Raw genomic sequence first — 22,440 nt, 5'->3', positions numbered from 1 at the left:
CCTTAAACCTCCATTTGTATTCTAGAGTCCCAATTCAACTGAACATATCCCCCCCCCCAATATACACAGTGCTCACACAGCTGCATCAAGCAGATTTCAAATCTAAATACTGATGGATGCTGTGGACCAGCAAAACAATTCAAGAAGCAAAAATCCGCATTCCTTTAAATAAGACAGACAAGTCAACAGTCAGCCTGTATATACTTCATGTAGAGCTGCCACTTTTTGACCCATGTTTAAAGAGTTATCTGTGCAGAACATAAAGCTGTTCCTCTCCTATCCCCTGTCCATCAACAAAAAGTTTGGACTAAAAGGTGAGAAGAGGAAATTGAGCTCCATTTGCCTTATGCAAGTGCTGCACCTAAGCATTAGCCTCTAAATCTCTGCCCTTTCCTAGAACACCCTTCCTTTTTCTTCAAACAATGCTCAGCAATAAAATGGTGGGGCAGATGCAGCATGCTGTTCCACAGAGCATCAAGGACCAGAATATTGTAATTCAAAGCCTAACACCCAGGCACACATAGAGCTCCTGGTAAGTGGACTTTCCTATTGCCATACACACTTCATGTTGAACACTTGGTACAGCCCATCCCTCTCTATTTAAGTTAGCAAGAAAGCCTTCAGGATGCACAAGCATCATGTGCATACTGGAGTTTCCAAACCTAGATGGAGCTGAATTGGGGCACTGCTGTGCACTTTGCAGTAGATGGAATCTTTCAGAGACAACACACCATTGCAAATATGCCTGAAATCTCACAGGATATACAACTATATGTCTGGAACCCTGCAAGGGAAGAGTGGCTTGAGGAACAATCACTTGGAAAAATATAATGGCAGGTGGATAGGTGGTTCTCCCTGTTACTCTATGACAATAAAGATATTATTATTATTATTATTATTATTATTATTATTATTATTATTATTATTATTATTATTATTATATCCATCCTGTTACTCTTGCATCTTTTCTTTACATTCCCTCTTCCCGTTATCCCCACTTATTTGGCAAAGTGGTGGTATCAACAAGGACAACTTAAATTACAATAACCTTTATTGCAGCTTCTAAACTCAGTTGCCCCATAGCCTAAAGAAGAGGTTGCCAATGTGGCTTATTCCAGACGTTATTGGACTACAACTCCCACTGCCCCTGATCAATACAGGGAAATGTTCATTTTCTTAAAAAATGTTAATATTCCCAGATGTCAAGCAACATCTGGGTACTGAACTGGAAAGAACCTCACATTGTAGAAATAAAATCTATTAAATCCCAATCTGACTAGTGCATGTACATGAAAACATCTATTTTCAATAGGAAAATATGTCTGAATGAGCAACAAAAGTAACCCTCCCCCCAAATTATTTGACAAGCATTCACAAACTAGCAATTTCTAAGTGAGCAAAGGGAACTGGGAAATATGGTAATAAAATGGAATCACTTCCAAATTGGTTGGATGGGTTCTGAAATTAAAAGGGAGGGAAAATACTCAAAGGGACTGTGAAAGTTTATAATGGCAAGGAAAGTCACTGTGGTAAAATATAACTTATCAAAAATTCATTAACTATAATTTCATATTATTTCTAAATGTTAATTAATGAACAGACTTAGAAAATTATTTCATAAAATAAACACTGATAAATAATGCAGCATTCTGTTGTCAAAGGCAATTCTTTCATTATCATTCCAACATGCTTTTGCATGTCAGAACAAAGTGTCAGAGGGGACCCATTGCAAACTTAAGACTTTTTGAAATAATATGCAAACTATAACACAGCCATCCTCCACAATTCACATCTCCAATGTTTGCAATATTGTTCTCCAGTCATGTAATATGTAAAACATGCCTACAGTGGGGTACAGTGTGCATATAAATGCATTCATTAGTGAAAAATACAAATACTTTGCAAAAAATATGCATGTTAAAAAGAATCCGTGCAAAAAATTGTATATTAGGAGAAATTTGCATTTAAAAAATCACAACCTGATTTGAAAATGTGAAGAATCGAACTTAATATTGCAAAAAAATAAGAAGCCAAAAATTAACATAGTCACCCATCCTCAGTTGCTGGTATAGCATTACTACTCTAGGAAATGAAGAATTAAAATTTGAGACCCCAAATCCTTCATCTTGTGCAGACATGATAAACCCATATTTCCTCTAGCCAAAATGTTAGAAAAATACTAGAAGAAAGCAAAAGGATATACTGATGATCCTTGTGATCAAATCACATCAGTTAATGTCTTCTCTCTTACCTCCAGCCAATCTCTCATGTCACACTCTGACCAAAACAGAAATGCCCCTCAAGTATAAGGTAAATCCAAATCCAAGGTTTTCACGAGTGTTGATTTGAAAGGGTGAGTTACAACACAATCTCATACATGCAAGCTCAAAAGGAAGTCTCAATAAGATCACTGGGGCTTATTCCTAGAGAAGTGGACATAAGCTTTCAACAAATACTTAATTTCTTCTATTTAAAACATTGGGATAAATGCTTAAATTTGTTTAGATTGTGCAATCAATGTCTTCTTGATATGTGTTAGCTATTGCATAGTGTTTCAGTATTTTATTGGAAGTAATCCTGATACTGTGCTTCAAGGACAGGGTATAACCTCTTAATGTATCAATCAATAAACATATTCTTGCTTAAGTAGGCTGGTATCTGAAAAAAACGCCATGGAAATAATATAAAAGCTTATCTGTGGGACCTTCAAAAGTGTATTTTCTTCTCAATAACACAACTGCCAAGTTTCAATGTCAATTACTATTTTTATTGAAGCTTCTGTACTGCACAACAAGACTTGCTATTATTTACTTAATAAATACATTACAAACTCCAAATAAAAGGGGAAAACTAGGTTTCAGAGTATCTCTGCCTCCAGGCAAATCCAATATCCCCAAAATAAATCTTTAACCCTCTGCATTTTGACACAACAACCTGCAAAAATGTATGAGGGTATCATCAACATTTTTCCAAAGAACCTTGGCTAAAAACGTCTTAGTTGCAGAAATAACTTGTCAAGAAAAATTAAAAGCTTCTGGTCTAACGGATGCTTATCAATGTCTAAATTTTTGAGTGACAAAACGTTACAACTTTTATATAAACTGTAAGATTCAGCCTGTAACATGAGTAAGTTAAAAATTGGCACTTTTATGGTTTCATACTACTGGGCACCGTAACAGGCAAAATACCTGCATAATAACTGAACTATAAATAACAAAAATATATTGAAGTTTATGTTTTAAATGTTTACAGGGTTTTATATTGCATTTTATGGGGTAAGTATGCCTTCATATCATTGTAAATTGCTTTCTAAAATCATATATAATAGTGTCAAAGGCCAGGGCAAATAGGTGCATCTTCAGCCATGATATACACTGTGTAACAGATGCACCTATGCTAGGCAGAAATTCCACAATTTCAGGGATGATAGAGAGAATCTTCTCTCCTGGGCCAACAACCCTCAAGATTTTGAGGGCATTTGAACCACTTAAAATCCAAGAAGATCTGTAGGGGAAGAGGCAATCTTTCAGCTATTGGGACCTAAGTCATTTAGGGGTTTAAACATTAGCATGAGCATCTTAAACTGGGCCAGGAAACAGGCAATCAATGCAGCTGTTCTAAAACAGGGTTTATAAGCTCTAAATGGAAACCGAGCCAGTAATCTGGCTGCTGCGTTTTAGACCAACTGAAGTTTCCAGGTCATCTTCAAAGGCAGCCCAAAGTAGGCAATAACAAGTGCCTTGAATTGGAGCAAGAAACAAAAGTGGAAGCCAGTGTAATTTAAGCAAGACCAAAGTAATATGGTCAGAAAAGTGAACAGTAGAAATTATTCTGGACAAAATGTTTTGTACCAACTGGAGTTTTTGAACACTTTTCAAGGACAACCCCACATGCAGCGTGTTTCCATAATCTAATATGGATATGACTAATGGCTGTGTAACCATGGATGATCAGCTTTCTTCAAGAATGTGTGCACTAGTACACTACCCAAAACTGGGAAAAGGCATTCCTAGATATTGCAGCTGTCTGTACATCCAGAAACCCCTCTAAACCGATCCTTTAGAAAAAGTACCAGAACAGGTTGTAATTCTGATCCCGGACTCGCATTTCTACTTTCGCATTTCTGCTTCTGTCTCAATTACATTAGTTGGTTTTTGACATATTGCATGAGAGAAATGGACTGGTTTGCACATCATATTAAATCAAGAACAAACTGTATCTTAATGTACATGCTTCTGAAAAGTTAGTGCTCTGCTTCTGCTGCGCTTCCAGAAACAAGCCAGAGTCTGGTTTGTCACAACAATCCAAATCCAGGCTCTTGGGTTGTTTCCATCAAACTGTTGGGTTATCACTTTTGGTTTGTGAGTCTGCCTGGCTTCAGATGCAACAAGCCAAGACAACAAGAGTAGGGTCAGAGCAGAATGAGTGTATTCCAGCAGCAGACTGCACACTCACATGAAATGACCATTTGTTTTTACTATACTTTAATGTGGTGCATGAATTAAGGCCAGTGATGGCCAAACTTGGCCCTCCAGCTGCTTTGGAACTACAATTCCCATCATCCCTGACCACTGGTCCTGTGAGCTAGGGATGATGGGAGTTGTAGTCCAAAAACAGCTGGAGGGCAAAGTTTGGCCATCACTGAATTAGGCCAATGTCAATTCCAAAAAAGAGAGAAGCATATGCTTTATGGCTACAAGATTCTTTAAAAAGCACCCTAGCATAATGTTAGGGCCAAAGAAGACTTGACGAGATCTCCTGCTGGTTTTTATTTTTCCATAGTATAACAGAAGTCATTGAAAAGGGAGAATCCAATCAGAGGGGCAGTAGCTCAACGGTACAGCCTGTGTTCTGCATTCAGAAAGTCCCAGAATTTTAAAAGATGGCTGTGCTTCAGTTTGAAAAGTGCAAATTAGGTAGGTCTGCCTTTAAATGAGAATCATAGAACAGTGTCCCAAGAGTCATTGGACTGAAGGTATCACAGCTAAGAACTGAATCAGACATGAGCATTGAATAAAACTTCTGCTCCATCCCTATCTCACATGATATTACATTTGCTTTAGCCCTTGCACTGCTACTAAGAGAGCCACCCAAACAGGAGCGGCTCTATCTGATGGACAAAGCCATATTAATAGCCCCCAGCAGTAGCTGCTTACAAGGGAACAGCATGGTTACTGCTGAATGGGCACACCGGTGAGAGCACCAAATTGGATCCACTGGTGAACCAGCAGAGACACAACCTTACCAGGAGGGCGAGACAAATGGAAGCAATGTAGATGCTATGAAGCTATTGCTGCAGTCATGGTCACAGAGCAAGTCAAGACTGAGACTAGTGAGTCTTGAGGGCCATGCTGGAAACAAAGCAGAGCAGGAAGTGTACAAGTAATTTACTTATATACAAGCTTCATTTACTCGTCGTTTTCATTATCTAGAAAGATACAGTGGTACCTCGGGTTACATACACTTCAGGTTACAGACTCCGCTAACCCAGAAATAGTGCTTCAGCTTAAGAACTTTGTTTCAGGATGAGAACAGAAATCGTGCTCCGGCGGCGTGGCGGCAGCAGGAGGCCCCATTAGCTAAAGTGGTGCTTCAGGTTAAGAATGGTTTCAGGTTAAGAACAGATCTCCAGAACGAATTAAGTTCTTAACCCGTGGTACCACTGTACAAGACGATATCTGTAAGATATGTCCAACTTACTGTACACTATTAGGGGCCTGCAACTATTACCTTCCAAGTGTGAAAAATCCAAGATGGCTCTTGATGTGTAAAACTTGTGAGAATTAGAAAGCAAAAATTATGTGCCTTCTGATAATCATCAGTGCTCCATAGCCATATGCAACCTATCCTTACATAAATGTTTCTAAGCATCAATAAACTTATTTTAGTCAAAATGCTGACAAAATTCACAATAAAAGCCTGATTTTTCACCAAGGTGTCGCTCACAGAAAAAGAATTATCCCAGAAACTATGTATGTGACAAATATATATTTGCCAAATTTACTCCAATATTTATTATAATGAAACAGTATTAACTATAAATCCCTACATGGACTGTACTCTTGAGCTAGTTCTAGCATAACCACAGAGCTTCAGCTTTTAAAGAGTTTGTTCCAAGACAAAAATAGCACATAATTTTTTAATTAACCACAGCAAAAATGACCACTGTCTGTATAGTCTCTGTTCCTATTAGCAAACAGGTATTCTTGTATTGTTGAGTTTGCTGCACTCATCATAGGTGAGGAACCCTTTTCTGTCCAAGGTCAACATTCCCTGATTAACTTCTTGGGGGTCACATGCCAATGATGAGTGGAACCATCTCTCTCTCTCTCTCTCTCTCACACACACACACACACACACACACACACACAGAATCATGGGCTGGTCAAATCAGGACGATGCAGGTACAGTGGTACCTCGGGTTAAGAACTTAATTCGTTCTGGAGGTCCGTTCTTAACCTGAGGTACCATTTTAGCTAATGGGGCCTCCCGCTACCGCCGCCTGATTTCTGTTCTCATCCTGAAGCAAAGTTCTTAACCCGAGGCACTATTACTGGGTTAGCGGAGTCTGTAACTGAAGCGTATGTAACCTGAAGCATCTGTAACCCGAGGTACCACTGTATTAAGCATTCTTTTGCTCTTTTTGTTTTGTTTAACTATAGTGTTCCTTATACTTCAAGCAAGTATCTGCAGAGATGAGAGGCTGAAGAATGACATATACGAACAGCATCACAATGCTGAGAACTTCTATCTTTAAAAATAGGATTTTATCCTTTGCTCCCGGTTTGAGGCTGTAATACTTCTGATTACCAGTGGCTGAAAATCCCAGGAGGGAAGAGTGGTCCTGCGCTTAAATTCTGCTTGCTGGCATCCCATGGGCCCCTGGGTGGCAACTGCGAGAACAGGATGCTGGACTAGATGGGTCATTGGTCTGATCCAACAAGCTCGTCTTATGTTCTTATAATAAGAGCACTCTGTTTTTCCTCCTGAAATCTCTCCAACAAACTATGCATAATGGGAAGGTGAGCTTTCAATTTCCGCCACCTATCTAAAAAAATAAATAAATTTCAGAACTTTATGAATACATAGGCCAAACACTTTGCAAATGGCTTAGCCCCTGACCAGCTAGAAAATGCTGAGGTTGCTAAGGAGGCAAGAGACAATCTCGGTTGTGAGTCTTGGGGTTTTATTGTTATTTTGTGTTTTCGTTTTATATCTTCATGCTGCTGTCTTCAGATAGATAGATAGATAGATAAGAGCAAGTAAGTAAGTTAATTTTATAATGGTTGCACCATAACCTATCTTCATACAGGGTCAGTATGTACTTGGGGTATGATAATTTAACTATCTGTTGTAATCTTCTACTGCTAGGATATAAAGGACATAAGATTCATAGTTCAATGACAAACAGTTTAATAGCAGAACATGTCATTCCTATATTTAGATTTCAGATTTAATTCCTCCAGTGTAGGTGGCCAGGGGGAACACCTCCCTCCCACCTCCACCAGAATAACAACCCAACAAAATTCACCGTCACAGAATAAAGTGATGATTACGAGGCTAAGTGTGTTTCAGAGGACATAATCAAGGGATATTTGCCGTCAAAGTCAGAAAGAAAATATACATGTGCCAAGGTGATAAACCTCTACTGCCAGTTGCTGTGGACAAATAAGAGGTTGGCAATCATTCTGTCCTGTCTGCAAACATCTTTGTGACACGAGACTGGCCACCATCACAGACAATGCTATTCTAAACAGAACTCTAGTCCAATTAAACAAGTCCATTTTTATCGGAGAAATTGGGTCAAGTATGTATGGGTGGTGAGCCCAACACTATGGATTGTATCCAAGTAAACTATGCTCAAAGGCCATTACTTTCAATGGGTGTACTCTGAGTAGGACTGGATACAACCTTGAGGTACTACACATCCACAAAGCAATGGGCAATGCTAATGATCTATTTCTGCTCCCCCGTTACCCAGTCCTAAAACACGCTTTCATTTGATGAAACTGAAAACAGTGTGATTAATTATAATGTATTTGATTCTGTACAAGTAACTATCTTGAGAGAGAGAAAGAAAAAGTAGTGCAGAACAACATCAGCAGTGATTTCTTAGGAAGGGAATTGGGGCTAGAATGAAATTTGCAGAAAGCAGTGCAAGCGTATAATGTCCGGCCATCTAATGTTTGAGTCGCTCCTTTAGTGGGTACTTAATACTAAAAGCTGGAAATAAAAACATACTACTTTCTCTCACTAAATACCTGGAAATAAAAACATATAATCCTGTCTCACCAAATACATATCTTTTTATCTCCTATATCCAACCTTAGAATGGATTGTGGCCTTTAACAGGCAGGCACCAATTACGAGTTTGCAACAGAATAACAAACCATTCCTTGGTAAAGTATTTACAACCAGTTTATCTGGCAGATCTAGGATGAAGATAGAAAGTATTTTAGTGTTTCTTACTTGTGGAAGAGACATGGCCATCTAAAGTGCTAATTCACTGTAAAATAAATGAAGTCTCATGTATGGACTGATGTGAGCATGGTTGGAAGGGAATGAACAACTTTGCTGAAGCAGCATCTGATGAATGCTCTGGGCGGGAGCTCACTTGGGACTCCTTTGCATGCAACCTTCAGTTCCACAATGAAAGGAAGGTAGGACATAAAAATATATATTATTAAAACAGATCCTTAGAAATGAAACATTTGATAATACTGAAATGTTTGTTTTACAGGTATGATTCTTTGGATATACACTGGTGCACACTTTGACATGTAATCTAGGTCTGAATCAGGGGTCTGCAAACTTTTCCAGCAGGGGGCTGGTCCACTGTCCCTCAGAGCTTGTGGGGGGCCGGACTATATTTTTTGGGGGAAAGAAGAAGAACAAATTCCTATGCCCCACAAATAACCCAGAGATACATTTTAAATAAAGGGGCACATTCTACTCATGTAAAAACACGCTAATTCCTGGACCGTCTGCGGGCCGGATTTAGAAGGCGATTGGGCCAGATCCAGCCCCCAGGCCTTAGTTTGCCTACCCATGGTCTGAAACATATTCACAACTATTTTTAAAGGGGGTGGGGAGAGCTGAAATGATGGAAAGTTTAGAAATCAAAATTTAGAGGGGAAAAGGTGTGCCAAAATGTTAAATTGTGGAAGAAGCTGAGAAGAGGGCACAAATGACACCAAATACTTCATGTAGTCAGATATTACTATCACTGATATTACCACTACCTGGATGAACACAAGAATGTTTATTTTCTACTTCTATCAGTTGAACATCATGGCACTGTTACTCAAGTTTCCCCAGCAAAACTGGGGAATACTACCAAATCAGTTTACATTGTTTTGTTTACAATTAAGTAGTATCTAATTTTTTTTGTTTTTAAATTTATTTTTATTAAAGATTTTTTGGTTTACAAAAGTATGTGCAATGTCTCTTTCCAAGTTACATTTTCTACAGATCAGTTGATATGTTACTTGTTTTGCCTTTGAAAGCATTTCTGGTGATATATGGTTATATTTAGAAGTTTAACACTATCACACCTGTAATTACAGCTGCTCACTAAAATTCCAGCAATATTTATTTAATAGATGACATTTTTAAAATACAGTGCCTCAACTCTTTGAACAGAAAAACTAACAGTCACAAAAACCCCTTCGGGGAATGTGGTGGAGAGTGTTGTGATAGGGCAAGCTGCAAGCATTCTTCGATAGCACTTCTATTGAGATCCATTTCTGTTTGGGTTATGGTCTGTCCATGGAACCTTTACAGAGATCATGACCGGGAGGTGGGGGTGGGCTTGCGACCTGGTTCTCACTTCTAGACCTTGCTGTGGTGTTTGATATCACTGAGCATGGTATCCTCAGCTTGGCTAGAGCAGCTGACAGAATGAGGCGTACAAGGAGCCATCCAACCATCTTAGGGACTCTACAGTGGATTTGTGTAGGCTTTACTCCTTAGCCTTCTTGTCTCCTGAAGATATCCCACAAGGCAGCGGAGGTTTAGGATTAGTTTTCCTTCTCCTAGGTGAGCTACCTTCCCAGGTTGACAAGCCCCATCCATCTACACTTCCATCTACAGCACATGCAGAAACTGCTCTGATGGGATTTTATCAAATGTGACTGTCTCATTTTTACCTCTGGATCTAGATCACTTATGGGGGGAAATGAAAAAGCGCCAATTTCAATACTACTTTTTATTTCTTTATTAGATGTATCAAATAAATACATCTACCCTCCAATATTAAAACATAAGCTCTAACACTTTTTTAAAAGGAAAACCTCACATTAAATAAAAAAGAACTGCCAGCAAATAAAGGAAACTTTAAAACCAGGGATCAGTGCACTAATATTATATTATACTGCTTGGCAAACGCCTGCGGGGAAAGAACTGTCTTCAGCTGGTGGCACAAGACCAATAAAAAGAGGCTAGATGCATCTCCTGAGGTAAGGAGTTCTGCTATTTAGGTACACAAATGGAGAAGGATCTTTTCCATGTCCCATCACAACCAACTGTGCCTCGGTCATTGCTGCAACATGGAGAGCCCACTCTAGAAGGTCTGAAGGAATACGCAGGATGGTATGGGAGGAGAAAACCTTTAGGTAACCAACATTCACGTCACTTGGGGCTTTTAAAAGGTCATCATCAAGACTCTGAATTACAGTTGTTGCAAAATGAAAACTACATGTCCCAACAATAAACAATTCCAATAAGTTTAGCTGCTGCATCTGAACAAATTGGAGCTTCTGTAGACTCTTTTAAAGGCAACCCCATTTAAGGATGTGGCAGCTATCTAGTCCCGAGGTAACTAAGGCATTTCTCGCCAGTCTGAAATGCTCAGGAGCAGGTGCAGCTGAATAAAAGAACAGTACATTTTTGGTGCTTTGAGGTGCACTGTGTACCATGATGAAAAGAACACTAACCAAAGGGATGGCATGGTATACGCATGGTCTAAGGGTCATGACTCCAGCATAGCTCTAGGTATGAAAAGTATATTCCAAGGGCAAAAAATGCACAAGATCTGCACAGAGATACCAAACACCTACTGCTGCAGGTTTTCAGTTATTCTAAAGCTTTTGAAAGAAAGACAAGATGGTATATTGCTAAACCAGCAAGTTTTGCAAAGATAAACTTAAGTTTGCATGTGAATAAAATACTTCATTGCTGTCAAATGTGAGCAGCATGTAACCACACAGGCGAATGCTACACTGAAGAACAAACAGCAGATGACATATTACAAATGGGATATACTTCCTGCATAAAACTCTAAATGACTGTTCAGTTACAGTCAGCTGGACATTTAAGGCAGTAATAAAGCCTTCTAATATATACTTTGACAGAGGAAAATTTGAGCACTTGTGTTATGTTGTGCTATGTTATGTTATGCAAACAAGGTTTCATCATTGTGAACAAGTTAAGCCAATAAGAAACTATTTTCAAATATAGAGGTCATAAATATGTATAGTAATTGTGATGCAAAATTTCACCCTGAAAATATTAAAATATACAAAATTCATTATATTCTATCAAAGCCAATATCTGATTCCCAAGACAGCTGAAGTTGTGACAGTCAAATAGGTAAACTTGAGATATTCAAGTTTAAACTACCGTTGTATCCAATATAACCATACAATATAAACGGTGTTTCCTTTCTTCCTATGTGCACCTCATCCTACAAAGAAATCTCAGATTAAAATGGTAAAATATAGATTATAGGATTATTATTATTTTTTAAAAAAACACAAATTGGTTACCCTAAATTAACTGAAGTTTCCTCACCTGAGTTGATCATGGCACTGCATACTATAACAAAATAATTGTGTAGAGAACAATACAGATTAAATTCTGGTTACAAAACAGCTCTGCCCCTACAGGATTAGTAACACCTCGCAAACAGTGCATGATGTTCAATTACTGTCCACCTGCATTCATACTGTCTCCTACTTTGTTCACAAATTGAGAATAATCTATCAGTTCATTTCAAGTGTATAGGACATGACAATGAAGTGATAAAACAGGGAGCTAGCTATGTCGTTATGTGCAACCTATAGCCGCAGAATGGCAGCTTAGGTCTGGTCTGCATATTCAGCAAAACAAGGTGACAGAGACAGGTCACAGGATGGGATGCAGGCATAAATCAATTGTTTTATATTAAAAAAATCTCCCTATGCAGAAGTTTCTCTGCAAGTGAAAAACTAGCACCTTAGGGCCTGGCACTCCCTATCACCTGCAGGTTTAAGTGGGTACTGCCTCAGGATTCTACCATCTCATTTTGGTGTGTGCGTATACTAGGACTTAAGACTGCTGGGATTCAGACTGAAGCCTTTTAAAGACCAAAACTGTGGTGGAAAAATATTGTTTCCTCCTCCTTCACTAAAATGTGTTGCTAACTCACACCTCATGATTTCCACACCTAACTAAACTTCCAAATAAAGTTGTGTAAGAAGCACAGTGTTAATTTCAGCTTTTATTTTCCACTTCATCAAATATTCAACTTACAAATATTTTCTTCAGATCTAGTGCTGGCAAAGAAAAGATACTAAAAATATACTCATTTTACAGAAATAGCAGTTCTACTGTTAAATATATACCACACTTTCTGAACGATCAAACATGATGTCAACTCATTAACCACATTCAAGATTCTCTGAGTAGGTTAAACTCGCAGTAAAGTTTTTGAAGTGTTCCAAACACATATGCTACTATGCAGAGCTACTGAATTGGCTCCTTCAAATGGGCACATTCAAAGCTGTTTTAGTTGCTATACTAATACTGCAATCCTAAATAGACTTACCTAGGAGTAAAGATGTAATCCAAACCCCTCTTAATTGGGACTAAGCCCCACTGAATTCAGTAGGACGTGTATTGATGAAGCCATGGCTAGGATTGTGCTGCAGGTCAAAATGATTTCAATGAAGCTTACTTCTGTATAGATATGACTAGGATTGCATTATAAGTTTGCCTTTACAATGCATGAAACTGTCTAGACCTGGCTAATTCGCTACAATAGCTGTTCTTACAGAAAGAACAACTGATGCTCCAAAGCTGTAGCCCTCCTTAAGTAGGATTAAGCCTCAATGAATTCAGTGGAGCTTGCTTCTTAAAAGGCTCCTGCAATGTGGCACTGTAAAAGCTGCACCTTAACAGCACACCTGGCACACATTAGAAAGAGATATGGATATTTGTGTAATCAAAAATACATGCATTTCAACAGCAGCACAGCAATACAGGCCAAAAGAAAGAAAAAAAGAGGGAGGGAGACATCACTGTATATGTTAATTATAAAATATAAATTATAAAATTTACAAGTTCAAAGTTAACACTGAAAATGAGCTGTTAGAAACTGCTCACCTGACCACACTGCATTCAAGCAACATTTTGTCTGGATCCCATTTCTATTTCTGAAATACCACATTTGTTTCAGACTAAATGCAAGACCAAAACCTGTAGATAAAGTTGGACCAATATGTTATACCATAGCTTCCCATGCCTTTTGTGTGGGATGCTGTTGTCTGGTGGATCGGCAGCTGCCAGGCTGCGGCCTCCCCAGCCAGTTCATGCAAGGTCCCACAGGATCTGGCAAGACTACTAGGTGGGCAGGATGGTCAAGGTCACTCTGTTACGCATTCTATACTTTGTGATGACCTTGGGTGGAACAGCATTGGGCAGGATCTAAACATAATGAGAACCTCCATAAGAGGTCTTGGGATGGAGGGGGGGGGGGAATCAAGCCACACCCCTAACTCAAAAGGGGCCCAGCCTCCCCTCCCCAGCTGCCCAGTGGGAACCCAGATGCCTGGTCTACACCACATCAGAGTCTAATGCTGGCCAACTCTCATGGGTGCTTCCCAACTGTCTGGCAGCAGTATTTATTCCAACACTGATTCATATGAAGACCAGATCCTTGCCCGACTGCCACGCCAACACTGCTTATCTGCTGAATAATCCAAAATAAATAAGTGGCCTGCTTCATCCCAAAAATATGTATTTGTTGCGCTCATTCCCACTGCACTAATGAGCCGCAACTGCTGCACTAGGATTACCTTCAGTTCAATAACTAATTTAGTACTAAGAAATGCTTACAGTTGGAGCATACATTGAAGGCAGCACCGAAAAAGTGCCAGTGTTAGATGGATGGTGGCAGAAGAAAAGACCACATATGCTTCTTCTTTGACTTTATGAGCAGACAGTTAATGTAACACATTTTAGATGGTGGTTCACCCTTCAAAACACATGTCTCTTTCAACTCCCAACAGCTGGTGGGCATACCCTGTTTAGTAGTTTCATTTTATATGGTTCAACCTTCTCCCTTTGTATTCTACTTGAAGGTTTCACCTTAGCTCAACTACTAGCACCTTTCAAAATATCCTAAAGGTTGCAGAAGATTTTGGAAAAGGTATCTGAATGTTTCAGTGGGCATTTCTATCTGACTCCAGAGGGAATTAAAATCTAGATTCTAGGTCTCCAGGTAAACAGAATACTGTAATGCAACTGTCTTTAGGCCCACATTTTGGCAGGAAATTCTGCAGTTAGGCTTCTTAAATTTCATTGAGGTCACTAAGATTTAAGCAGCTTGAATGCAGAATCACAGCCTTTGTCTTTTAAGCTTGTGATAAACACCAGACTGATTTCCATTTTTATATGCACTGACAGGAAGCTTTCAAGGCCAAATGTATGTTAACACAATTCTCATATGAAATATGTCTAATCTTAATTATCAGTGTGCTTTAGTGATGATAAACATTAACAGAATAAGAATACCCTTGTATTCCACAAAAAGTAGAACACAAGTGTAGGGTGTTGTTTTTAATGGAAAAGGTGTTTTAGGGTTAGGTTTTTCTTACGACAACCAATATGTCTTGAAATCCATGGGGCAGAGGCTTCTGTAATTCTTATGTAAGCTGATAATACACTAGGGTCTTAGTCATTAAAAGGCCAGCTCCAATTAGAACTAATTGGTGGGGAAAGTTACCCCACTACTACTTACTTCTATGTTAATTCCAAAATACCTTTGTTAGAGAAAGCGATTGAAAAGACAACACACCTTTATTAACTATAATTCAGCTTGGAGTTTTTAAACAAGTTTGACTGCTACACTTCATTTTTCACAGCTCTTTCCCACTGCTAAGTCTGCTTAAAGAGGGCACTTTATGAAGATGAAGCCAGTCTGCTATTTTTCAGGTGCAACCTGGAGAATAAATACACTGACCAGCAGAGTGAATATCAAAAAGGCTATTCTGCAAGGCCAACTTACATTACCAGCCAGAGTGAAGTACTGCTTATTGTTACAATACAAGTGAATTTATAAGATTGCCTATAAAACTTCTAGGTTACAACGCAGGCATATTTCTGGTCAATATTCCAATCTACAGGGAGTTAGAAATTACGAGTGTCTACGTATCATATCAATCAAAAAGCAAATATGCCTAGGGCAATGCAAAAGTGATCAGAATTTAAAGATGTTGTCTACTGGAAAGGATCCAGTGGTATCACAGTCCAAAGCCAACACTCAGAAACACTTAAGCACGCACAGAAGCGCTTCGCAAGGATTTTCCTTGAAGTGTTACAAATGACTACAACTTCTACATTCATGTGCATCAGTTTCAAGTAAACAGGCAAACAGCATATCCCCTGTATCATCAAGGTATAGGATCACTGAAATGGCACACAACACATTGGATCAACACCCAATCCAGTGCTCCTGCATGTGCAGATAACCACATATGCCCACAGCATTGTCTCTGCTGGTTTTAATGATACAAGCTATTTTAAAATTAAAGTACCTCTTAAAGAGGCCAGGCCAAGGACATCTCATCTGCCCATCATGGTAGAGTACTGGGCATAATTGTGTTCACCTTAGCAACAAAGGAACATTTCAGCATTTTATATATGTTCTCATTCCCAGCCTTGCATAGAGCATTTCTAAAAAGCATGTTCAGCCTTTAACTGACCTTGTTTCTTCAATGTTCTCTCTGCCTTTTTATCCAATTTAATTAAGGGTTTCTCGCTGCTTCTTGGTATTTCCTGGCTCTTCTAGATTACTACTTCATATTAAAAGGTACAGTTAAGGGAAGAATAATGGATGGGAATTATTCTCAGTTTCCTCTTTACTTCTACAGGGCCCCATGGGCACAAAAGCTGTGCCATGGCTAAAGCAAACTAATGTAGTTATTAGAGAAAATAAATAGCCCTGGCCATGGAGGTAATTCTTAATGAATTAATACATAAATGATTTCTAGTTGTGGGAACCCCATCAAATTATTACAAATATTAAATATATGTTCGCCATATACAGCTATACGGCTTTTTTAAAACACTGCTGCTCCAAAACTATTGTCAAAACAATTAATAAGGGATTGTTTTTGCTGCCCCATGCTATCATTTAAGAAGAAACATAGATAATAATTAAAGCAAAAAGCATACGAAGTCAAGCTATTGACACTTCTACTACACGAATTCAAAATTTGTCCATTATCTCTCGTACTGGATTGGTACATTCCCTCCTGTTTATCCCTTCATTTTCCCTTGACAGCTTAGTTTACACAATTTTTGCAATGGCATATAAATTTACTACCTCTGCTTTCTTTTCTTCAGCTCTGAAGCTAGTGACCTATAAGTCTTCTATACTTTAAGGTGTTTAGGAGATCGCTTGAAGGAATAGCTAAGTAAATTTTGAACATTACTTATAGCTCTTCTGTACATAATAAATCTGTGTTTAATGTAAACTAACATATTCTTCACTGGTTATAATAAACTAAAAATATAGGATAAGTTTAGCCAAAGTACTTTTTAGAAAGGGGTGAAAAGAACAAATGTTTTCACTGAATTATGTATTTTTCTACCATAGGATTATGTACATCTCATGCATCCTTGTCTGTTCTCACAGAAGACCAAATGTGTTTAGCCTTACTAAACCAAAGCAATAGAAGCACAAGTGCGCACATGCTCGCATGCATAAACACGCAGACACATACACCCCACTCACTCATCTACCTCTGAGAGAAGAGCAGAAATGGCAGAAGATGGGTAATTGCATTTCCAAAAGGTACTGGCCAATTTTACAAAATCTGATGCCATCAGTGATTCAGCCCTGCATAAAATTTCTTGCAATTCTTTTCTCCCTAAACCCCAATGACATTGAAAAAAATACTGCATTGCAGTATTTGCCAGTGTATCAGAGGGTATTCTGTCAGATGCCCCAAAGTCAAACCAAATAAGAAGGCACATAATCACGTATAGTAAATGCCACACAACAGAGAAACTGAAAAGTGTGACAACGCTGCGAGTGCAATTAAATATTCAAGCTGTACTCTATGCCCACTCTGTATTAAGGTTCTGGATTATGTACAAAAATATCAAGGATTTATATACTCCTGAAGTTACTTTATGTGGGTAATCATGCACAGCCTAGAACCATAACCTCCCCACAAGGTCATGCATATGTAAGACTTAATGTTACATATGTAGTAACTCCTAACAAGCGTTCCCAGAGACATACTAGGCATTCAAAAGTTTTTAAAACATAACTTATGGGGCAAAACGTGTGGAAGATTGAAAAAAGAAAAAAAGAAAAGGTATTACCAAAAAACAATTTATTAAGATTCCATAACACTGAAAAAATAATCCATTGAAGTTTGAACTCTTCTATGCCTATTAAGAACAGAATATAACCAAGCCCACCACTGGAAGCATCCTTTTGTTGTCATTCTTTTCTTGGTCACCCTTTTGTTGTGATTCTCTAATACAGCATGTTAGTTCTTCCTTTACCAACGCAGCCAAAAGAGGCAACAAAAAGAAAGGAGCCAAAGGAAAGATGTCCACCTAGAAGAGCATCTTTCTACGTAACGTGCCAGTTTCATTAGTTATGTGCACTGCAATAGGAATAATTATAAATTAAAGGATGGAGTCAATATTTAAACAATCCATAAACTGGACTATTTGTCCTGACTAGAATTTTGTAAACTATAGTTATTTAAATAAAATGCTTCACACATCTCACCTGCTTTAGGTATCCAATTAAAGGTTCAGTGCAGAAACAATCATAAATAATTTGCTGGTTTTATATATTTTTCTTCTACAAAGGTTCTATTCATAAGCTTTCATGTTACCCAAGAAAATCTTACGTGTATAAACTAACAGTAAATAAAGAGCTACATATACGTAGAAGCTATGGATATTACATCCATCTCTGGCACCAAAAATCTGATAGCTCAATGCCAATGAGATATATGTAAGAAGGAAATGAAAATCTACACTAAAATTGTGTAGAGTAGATGAAAGGAGAACCCTAAAAAAACACCTACCAAAATGATTCAAGAAAACAATAGAGCTGTATGCCGATACTCTTTGAGAATGGGGAGGGAGACACTCAATAGTCTGAATGTGGAATGAAGATTATGAACATAATATTGCATCTGAAAATGATTTTTTAAAATTCATCAGAGTTTCCACATATGAACCCATACAACTTTCTTTTCCTATATAGCGACATGGTCAATTTCGTCTACCCTGAAGTCTCCAAAAGAATTAGTTAAGGAATGAAATCCAAGCAGACTTGATTTCTCGTCTTTTACACTAGCATTTCCGTTCTAATTGATCAAATTACGTGCCAAAGAAAGGGAATGCGAAATTTGGCAAGCATAAAAGGTGTGCCCCTGTATTTCTAGTATGCTTCTTTTTTATCCTTGCCATACATTCCGGGCATGTGCATCCTTAGCCTTCTGTATTATATTTACCATCACCTGCCAACCAACAAAGTCTTCTAATGCTTTACATGCCTACTACCTTCTTTTAAGAGATGCTATGCTATTATTTTGTGCCCGGCAACATATGGCACCATAAAAATTAGCAACAGATACTCAAGTTTGTTCTTAACAGCACCTAGCTTATATTTTTGCATTTTAAGTACTGCTTCACAAAAGACAGATAACGTATTGCGCTAAAAGATCTGTAAGACTGTGGAAATTAAGTTGGGTAGGAAAAAGAGTAGTTTCATTATATTTGAAATCTGCAATTCCATGCATAAACTAAATGACAGGCTGTATTTGCATTAAATAATGATTCCACTACAGAACCATGGCATTTCACAAAACACACAACGAACAGCACTTCCACATAAAAACCTTTACTTAGGGCAAGTTTGTGCACAGTTCTCACCCTGACATTTGATGAATACTCTAAGAGAGCATTTGCAAGTCTGCTAGTTCCATTCAGCATCCTGTATCCTTATAGTGTTCCGGTTCCCTTGCGCCTTGTGCTTTCTTGCACATGCAATTTCACATCAGAAATAAAATGGTTAAAGAGCCCCCACCCACCGTATGCAGAAAAAGAACAGATGCAGGAAAAAAAGGATTCTAGAAATCACTGTAAGCTTGAGCCAGAAATGTAATTAACACTTATTTATAAAGAATAATTAAAGTTGTGACTGCCACAAAGAACGCCAAAGATAATTGAGGTAGCCCCAGAATTTTTTTACGCTGTTTGCAGTATTCCCACATGACTGCCACCTGCTCCCCCCCTCAGCTTCCCCAGTGCTCGTTTCCCCGGCAACCTTTCATTGGCTTTTCCTCCCAGCTATCGCTTTCAGTTCGGCTGCTCAGTCTAATCTTATTTGTTTTACACCCATCAAAACAAGCAGCTAGACAAAGAAATCCTATAAGAATAGGGAAAAGACCACAGCTTTGTTTCCCAGTTTATAATAAATATCCAGAGAGAGAAGAGGGAACGCCTGCAAAATGTTTAATTGAAACAAAAGTAGGGAGAATGAGGTGAATGTTAATGCCTTTTCCCTCCCTCCTGCTGCCCCCCACCTCCGTGATTTGCTCTGTTCTGAAAGATTCAAAAGTCCATATTTGATAGAGCCATTTTGCACAATCTATAAGGAAAGCACAAGAAACAGCGAAGGGGGTGGGGTGGGGGAGTAGAGAGAACAAGTCATGTAGTTTCTGATTTTTCTCTGCTGGAAGAATGCTCCAAAAATAGAAATACTACTATCACACCAATGGATTTAACTTCCTTCGGCAGAAAAGAAAGCACCCTTGTTTCACAATAGCGTTCGGATTCTACGGCAACAGTACATGCAGTCATTAGATTTCAACTTAGCAATCGTGTAGCACAAATGAAGATTAAAAGGCGTCTTGTGCTGGGGACACACTACAAAAGCACCGCGACTGTCAGCGGAGATCATCCAAATGCATGCTCACTGGATGAAACACTCAGTGTCACGACACTTGACTATATTTATACAATAGTTGTACATACACATTACATACACAGGTGCCCCTATTAAAAGCCAAAACGACCTGTAATTTTATTTATGGCTCACAATCTGCCACCCTAAACAAGCATAATTCACAAGGCATACCAACTGCACCAAGCCTATATGGACAGTTTGCTGCCGGCATCCACTTACCATTTTCAAGCCATTCCACTCCATCTGTGATCACAAAGATGGACCCTTACAGCCCCGCACAGTGTCAAAAGCAAAAAGAACGTTATGTAAAAGCTGACATTCCTTCTTACAGAACTCCTGCCCAACGATGCAACAAATCGGCATATACTAGGCGCTGGTACACATACAAGCCGCCTCCTCTTTTTATGAGGTCATGACAGGAAACTCTTTGAAATACAATATGCAGCATTTACTGAAGCTCCTATAAATCACTCTCTTAGAAAAAAAGGAAGGAAGGAAGAAATACCATGCCTACTGCGCAATACACCAAACCAAAAAGTATCAGTCCCAAGGCAATTGCCTCCTTATTTTATTTTTTTCAAGGATTCCATTTTGCATGTGTGATGTCCGCGTGTGAATGTGGGGGAAATAACCACCCCAACCCCCACCTTCAGCATTTCTGTTGGCCACACGCAGCCTCGTGCTGGAAGCCAGCCTTTTCTTTATTCCAAAAGAGAAATGATAATGACCTTAAAATGGCAAAGTACATTGCGGCTGCCCTTTATTAAAAGCGAGGCAAGTATATCAATGCGAGAGAGAGCAGGAGAGAGCGAGAAGGAAGATAAATGAAGGGAGAGAGACATTTAACAAGCGAGCCAGCGGGAGCAAACTAAACTCATGTGACAACACAGACTGATCAAAATGCAGACTTGGGGAAAGCTATATGTTCTATACACAGACTATGAAAGACTGCTGTAACAAACAGATTTTAAAAACTACTAATACCTACCATAACCATTCTTAATGGCAAATAATAGGTCTTGCAAGGCTTCAATTCCTCTAAGGATTTGATATGGTTTCAGGGAACTAAATGTGTTAGAATTGTATCTTTTTTTATAAATTAAAAATCAAAATTAAAAATCCACAAAACACACAGTGCTGTTGTAGGGTGCAGCAAAATGAGGAAAACAAAACAAAAACCCAAGCACTATGATGAAGCCCCCTGATTTTAGAACGTAGCTAACAACTGAATAGAGCCTTGATGAAATTGGCTAGCAGCTTCTCCTTTTTACATCCATTTATGGGACCATCTGTCAGCTGAAAGCAAGATCCGATTGGCTAGGGAAACTAAAGGAGGCGTTGCAACATCAGGTGCTATTGAAATTAGCTACTGCCAGATTGACAATGTTAATGATTTGGTGACCTCTACAACAACAGAGACCAGATTTCTGAACTGCTGCTTGTGTCTAGTAATTAAGGGCCAGTTTAGGAACATCACACATGCATGGATTTTACCCACTCCTCTTTCCCCCTTCCTCCATCAGTCACTCAGAGAGAGGGGCAGTTTCAGGCCACACCTCAGAGTTTCCAGCGCTTTGACACTCAAGTGTTACACCTCAGCCATGCTCCACTGACTCCATCCTCTCACCTCTTCCATGCAAGGCTGTGAAGTCTAGACCATTTAAACCACCTTATCTTTCTCGACAGTTGCTTTCCAGAGAAATGCATATTTAATGATCTGCCTCTAGGCTTAAAAGATATGACAAAAACACTTTAATGCGCATCTTAACTGTATTTATTCATTGGTGCTATGGTGTTTAGTCTCTACGTAATTCCCAAAGATCTGCCCATAATAAAGGACGTTCGTGTATTTTGTAAATTTGATTTACAAAATTACAGTCACGGAATATTTCTCAGGACAAAACATTTAGTCAGAACGTTCAGGTAGAAAATGGGGGGGGGAGATTTTAGGGATTTGTTTTAGGGACTGTTCTGTTCTGGTTTAAGACAAAAGACAGTAATGCTTTTCTACACTATACAAGAGAGTATTTTAAAGTCTTGCTATGGTTGTGGAAATTTCTTTGCTTATTTGCATCTGAGAAAATAAAAATCACAAATGTGACCAAAATTTCACAAACTTTTCACTGTCCACCCACATAGTGAAAACACTTTCGATAAGGATATCTTCATTTACACTTGCAATAAAAAAGAGTTTGTTTCCAAAACACATTCACTATTCTTATGTTTGCTTCAAGCAT

General features: G+C 38.7%; 1 protein-coding gene across 7 annotated transcripts in view; it reads right to left on the bottom strand.

Annotated features, from left to right (window-relative positions):
* The window catches only part of ELAVL4 (ELAV like RNA binding protein 4), a 108,216-nt gene that overhangs the window by 62,521 nt on the left and 23,255 nt on the right, over positions 1-22,440 (bottom strand). The window contains exon 1 of one of the 7 annotated variants that reach the window (XM_081193236.1): positions 21,192-21,426. The exons of 4 other annotated variants lie outside the window; for them this stretch is intronic. In XM_081193236.1, coding sequence (XP_081049362.1) covers positions 21,192-21,200 — 9 coding nt within the window. In that variant the 5' untranslated portion in view covers positions 21,201-21,426. Of the gene's footprint in view, positions 1-19,167; positions 19,454-20,422; positions 20,782-21,191; positions 21,427-22,440 lie in introns of those variants that run through there. 2 more of the 7 variants (XM_081193235.1, XM_081193233.1) reach the window with 2 other exon arrangements.

This window comes from Podarcis bocagei (genome assembly GCF_964188305.1).
Source record: "Podarcis bocagei genome assembly, chromosome: 5".
In the NCBI taxonomy this organism is placed as follows: Eukaryota; Metazoa; Chordata; class Lepidosauria; order Squamata; family Lacertidae; genus Podarcis; species Podarcis bocagei.
This window is presented reverse-complemented; position numbering and strand designations above follow the sequence as displayed.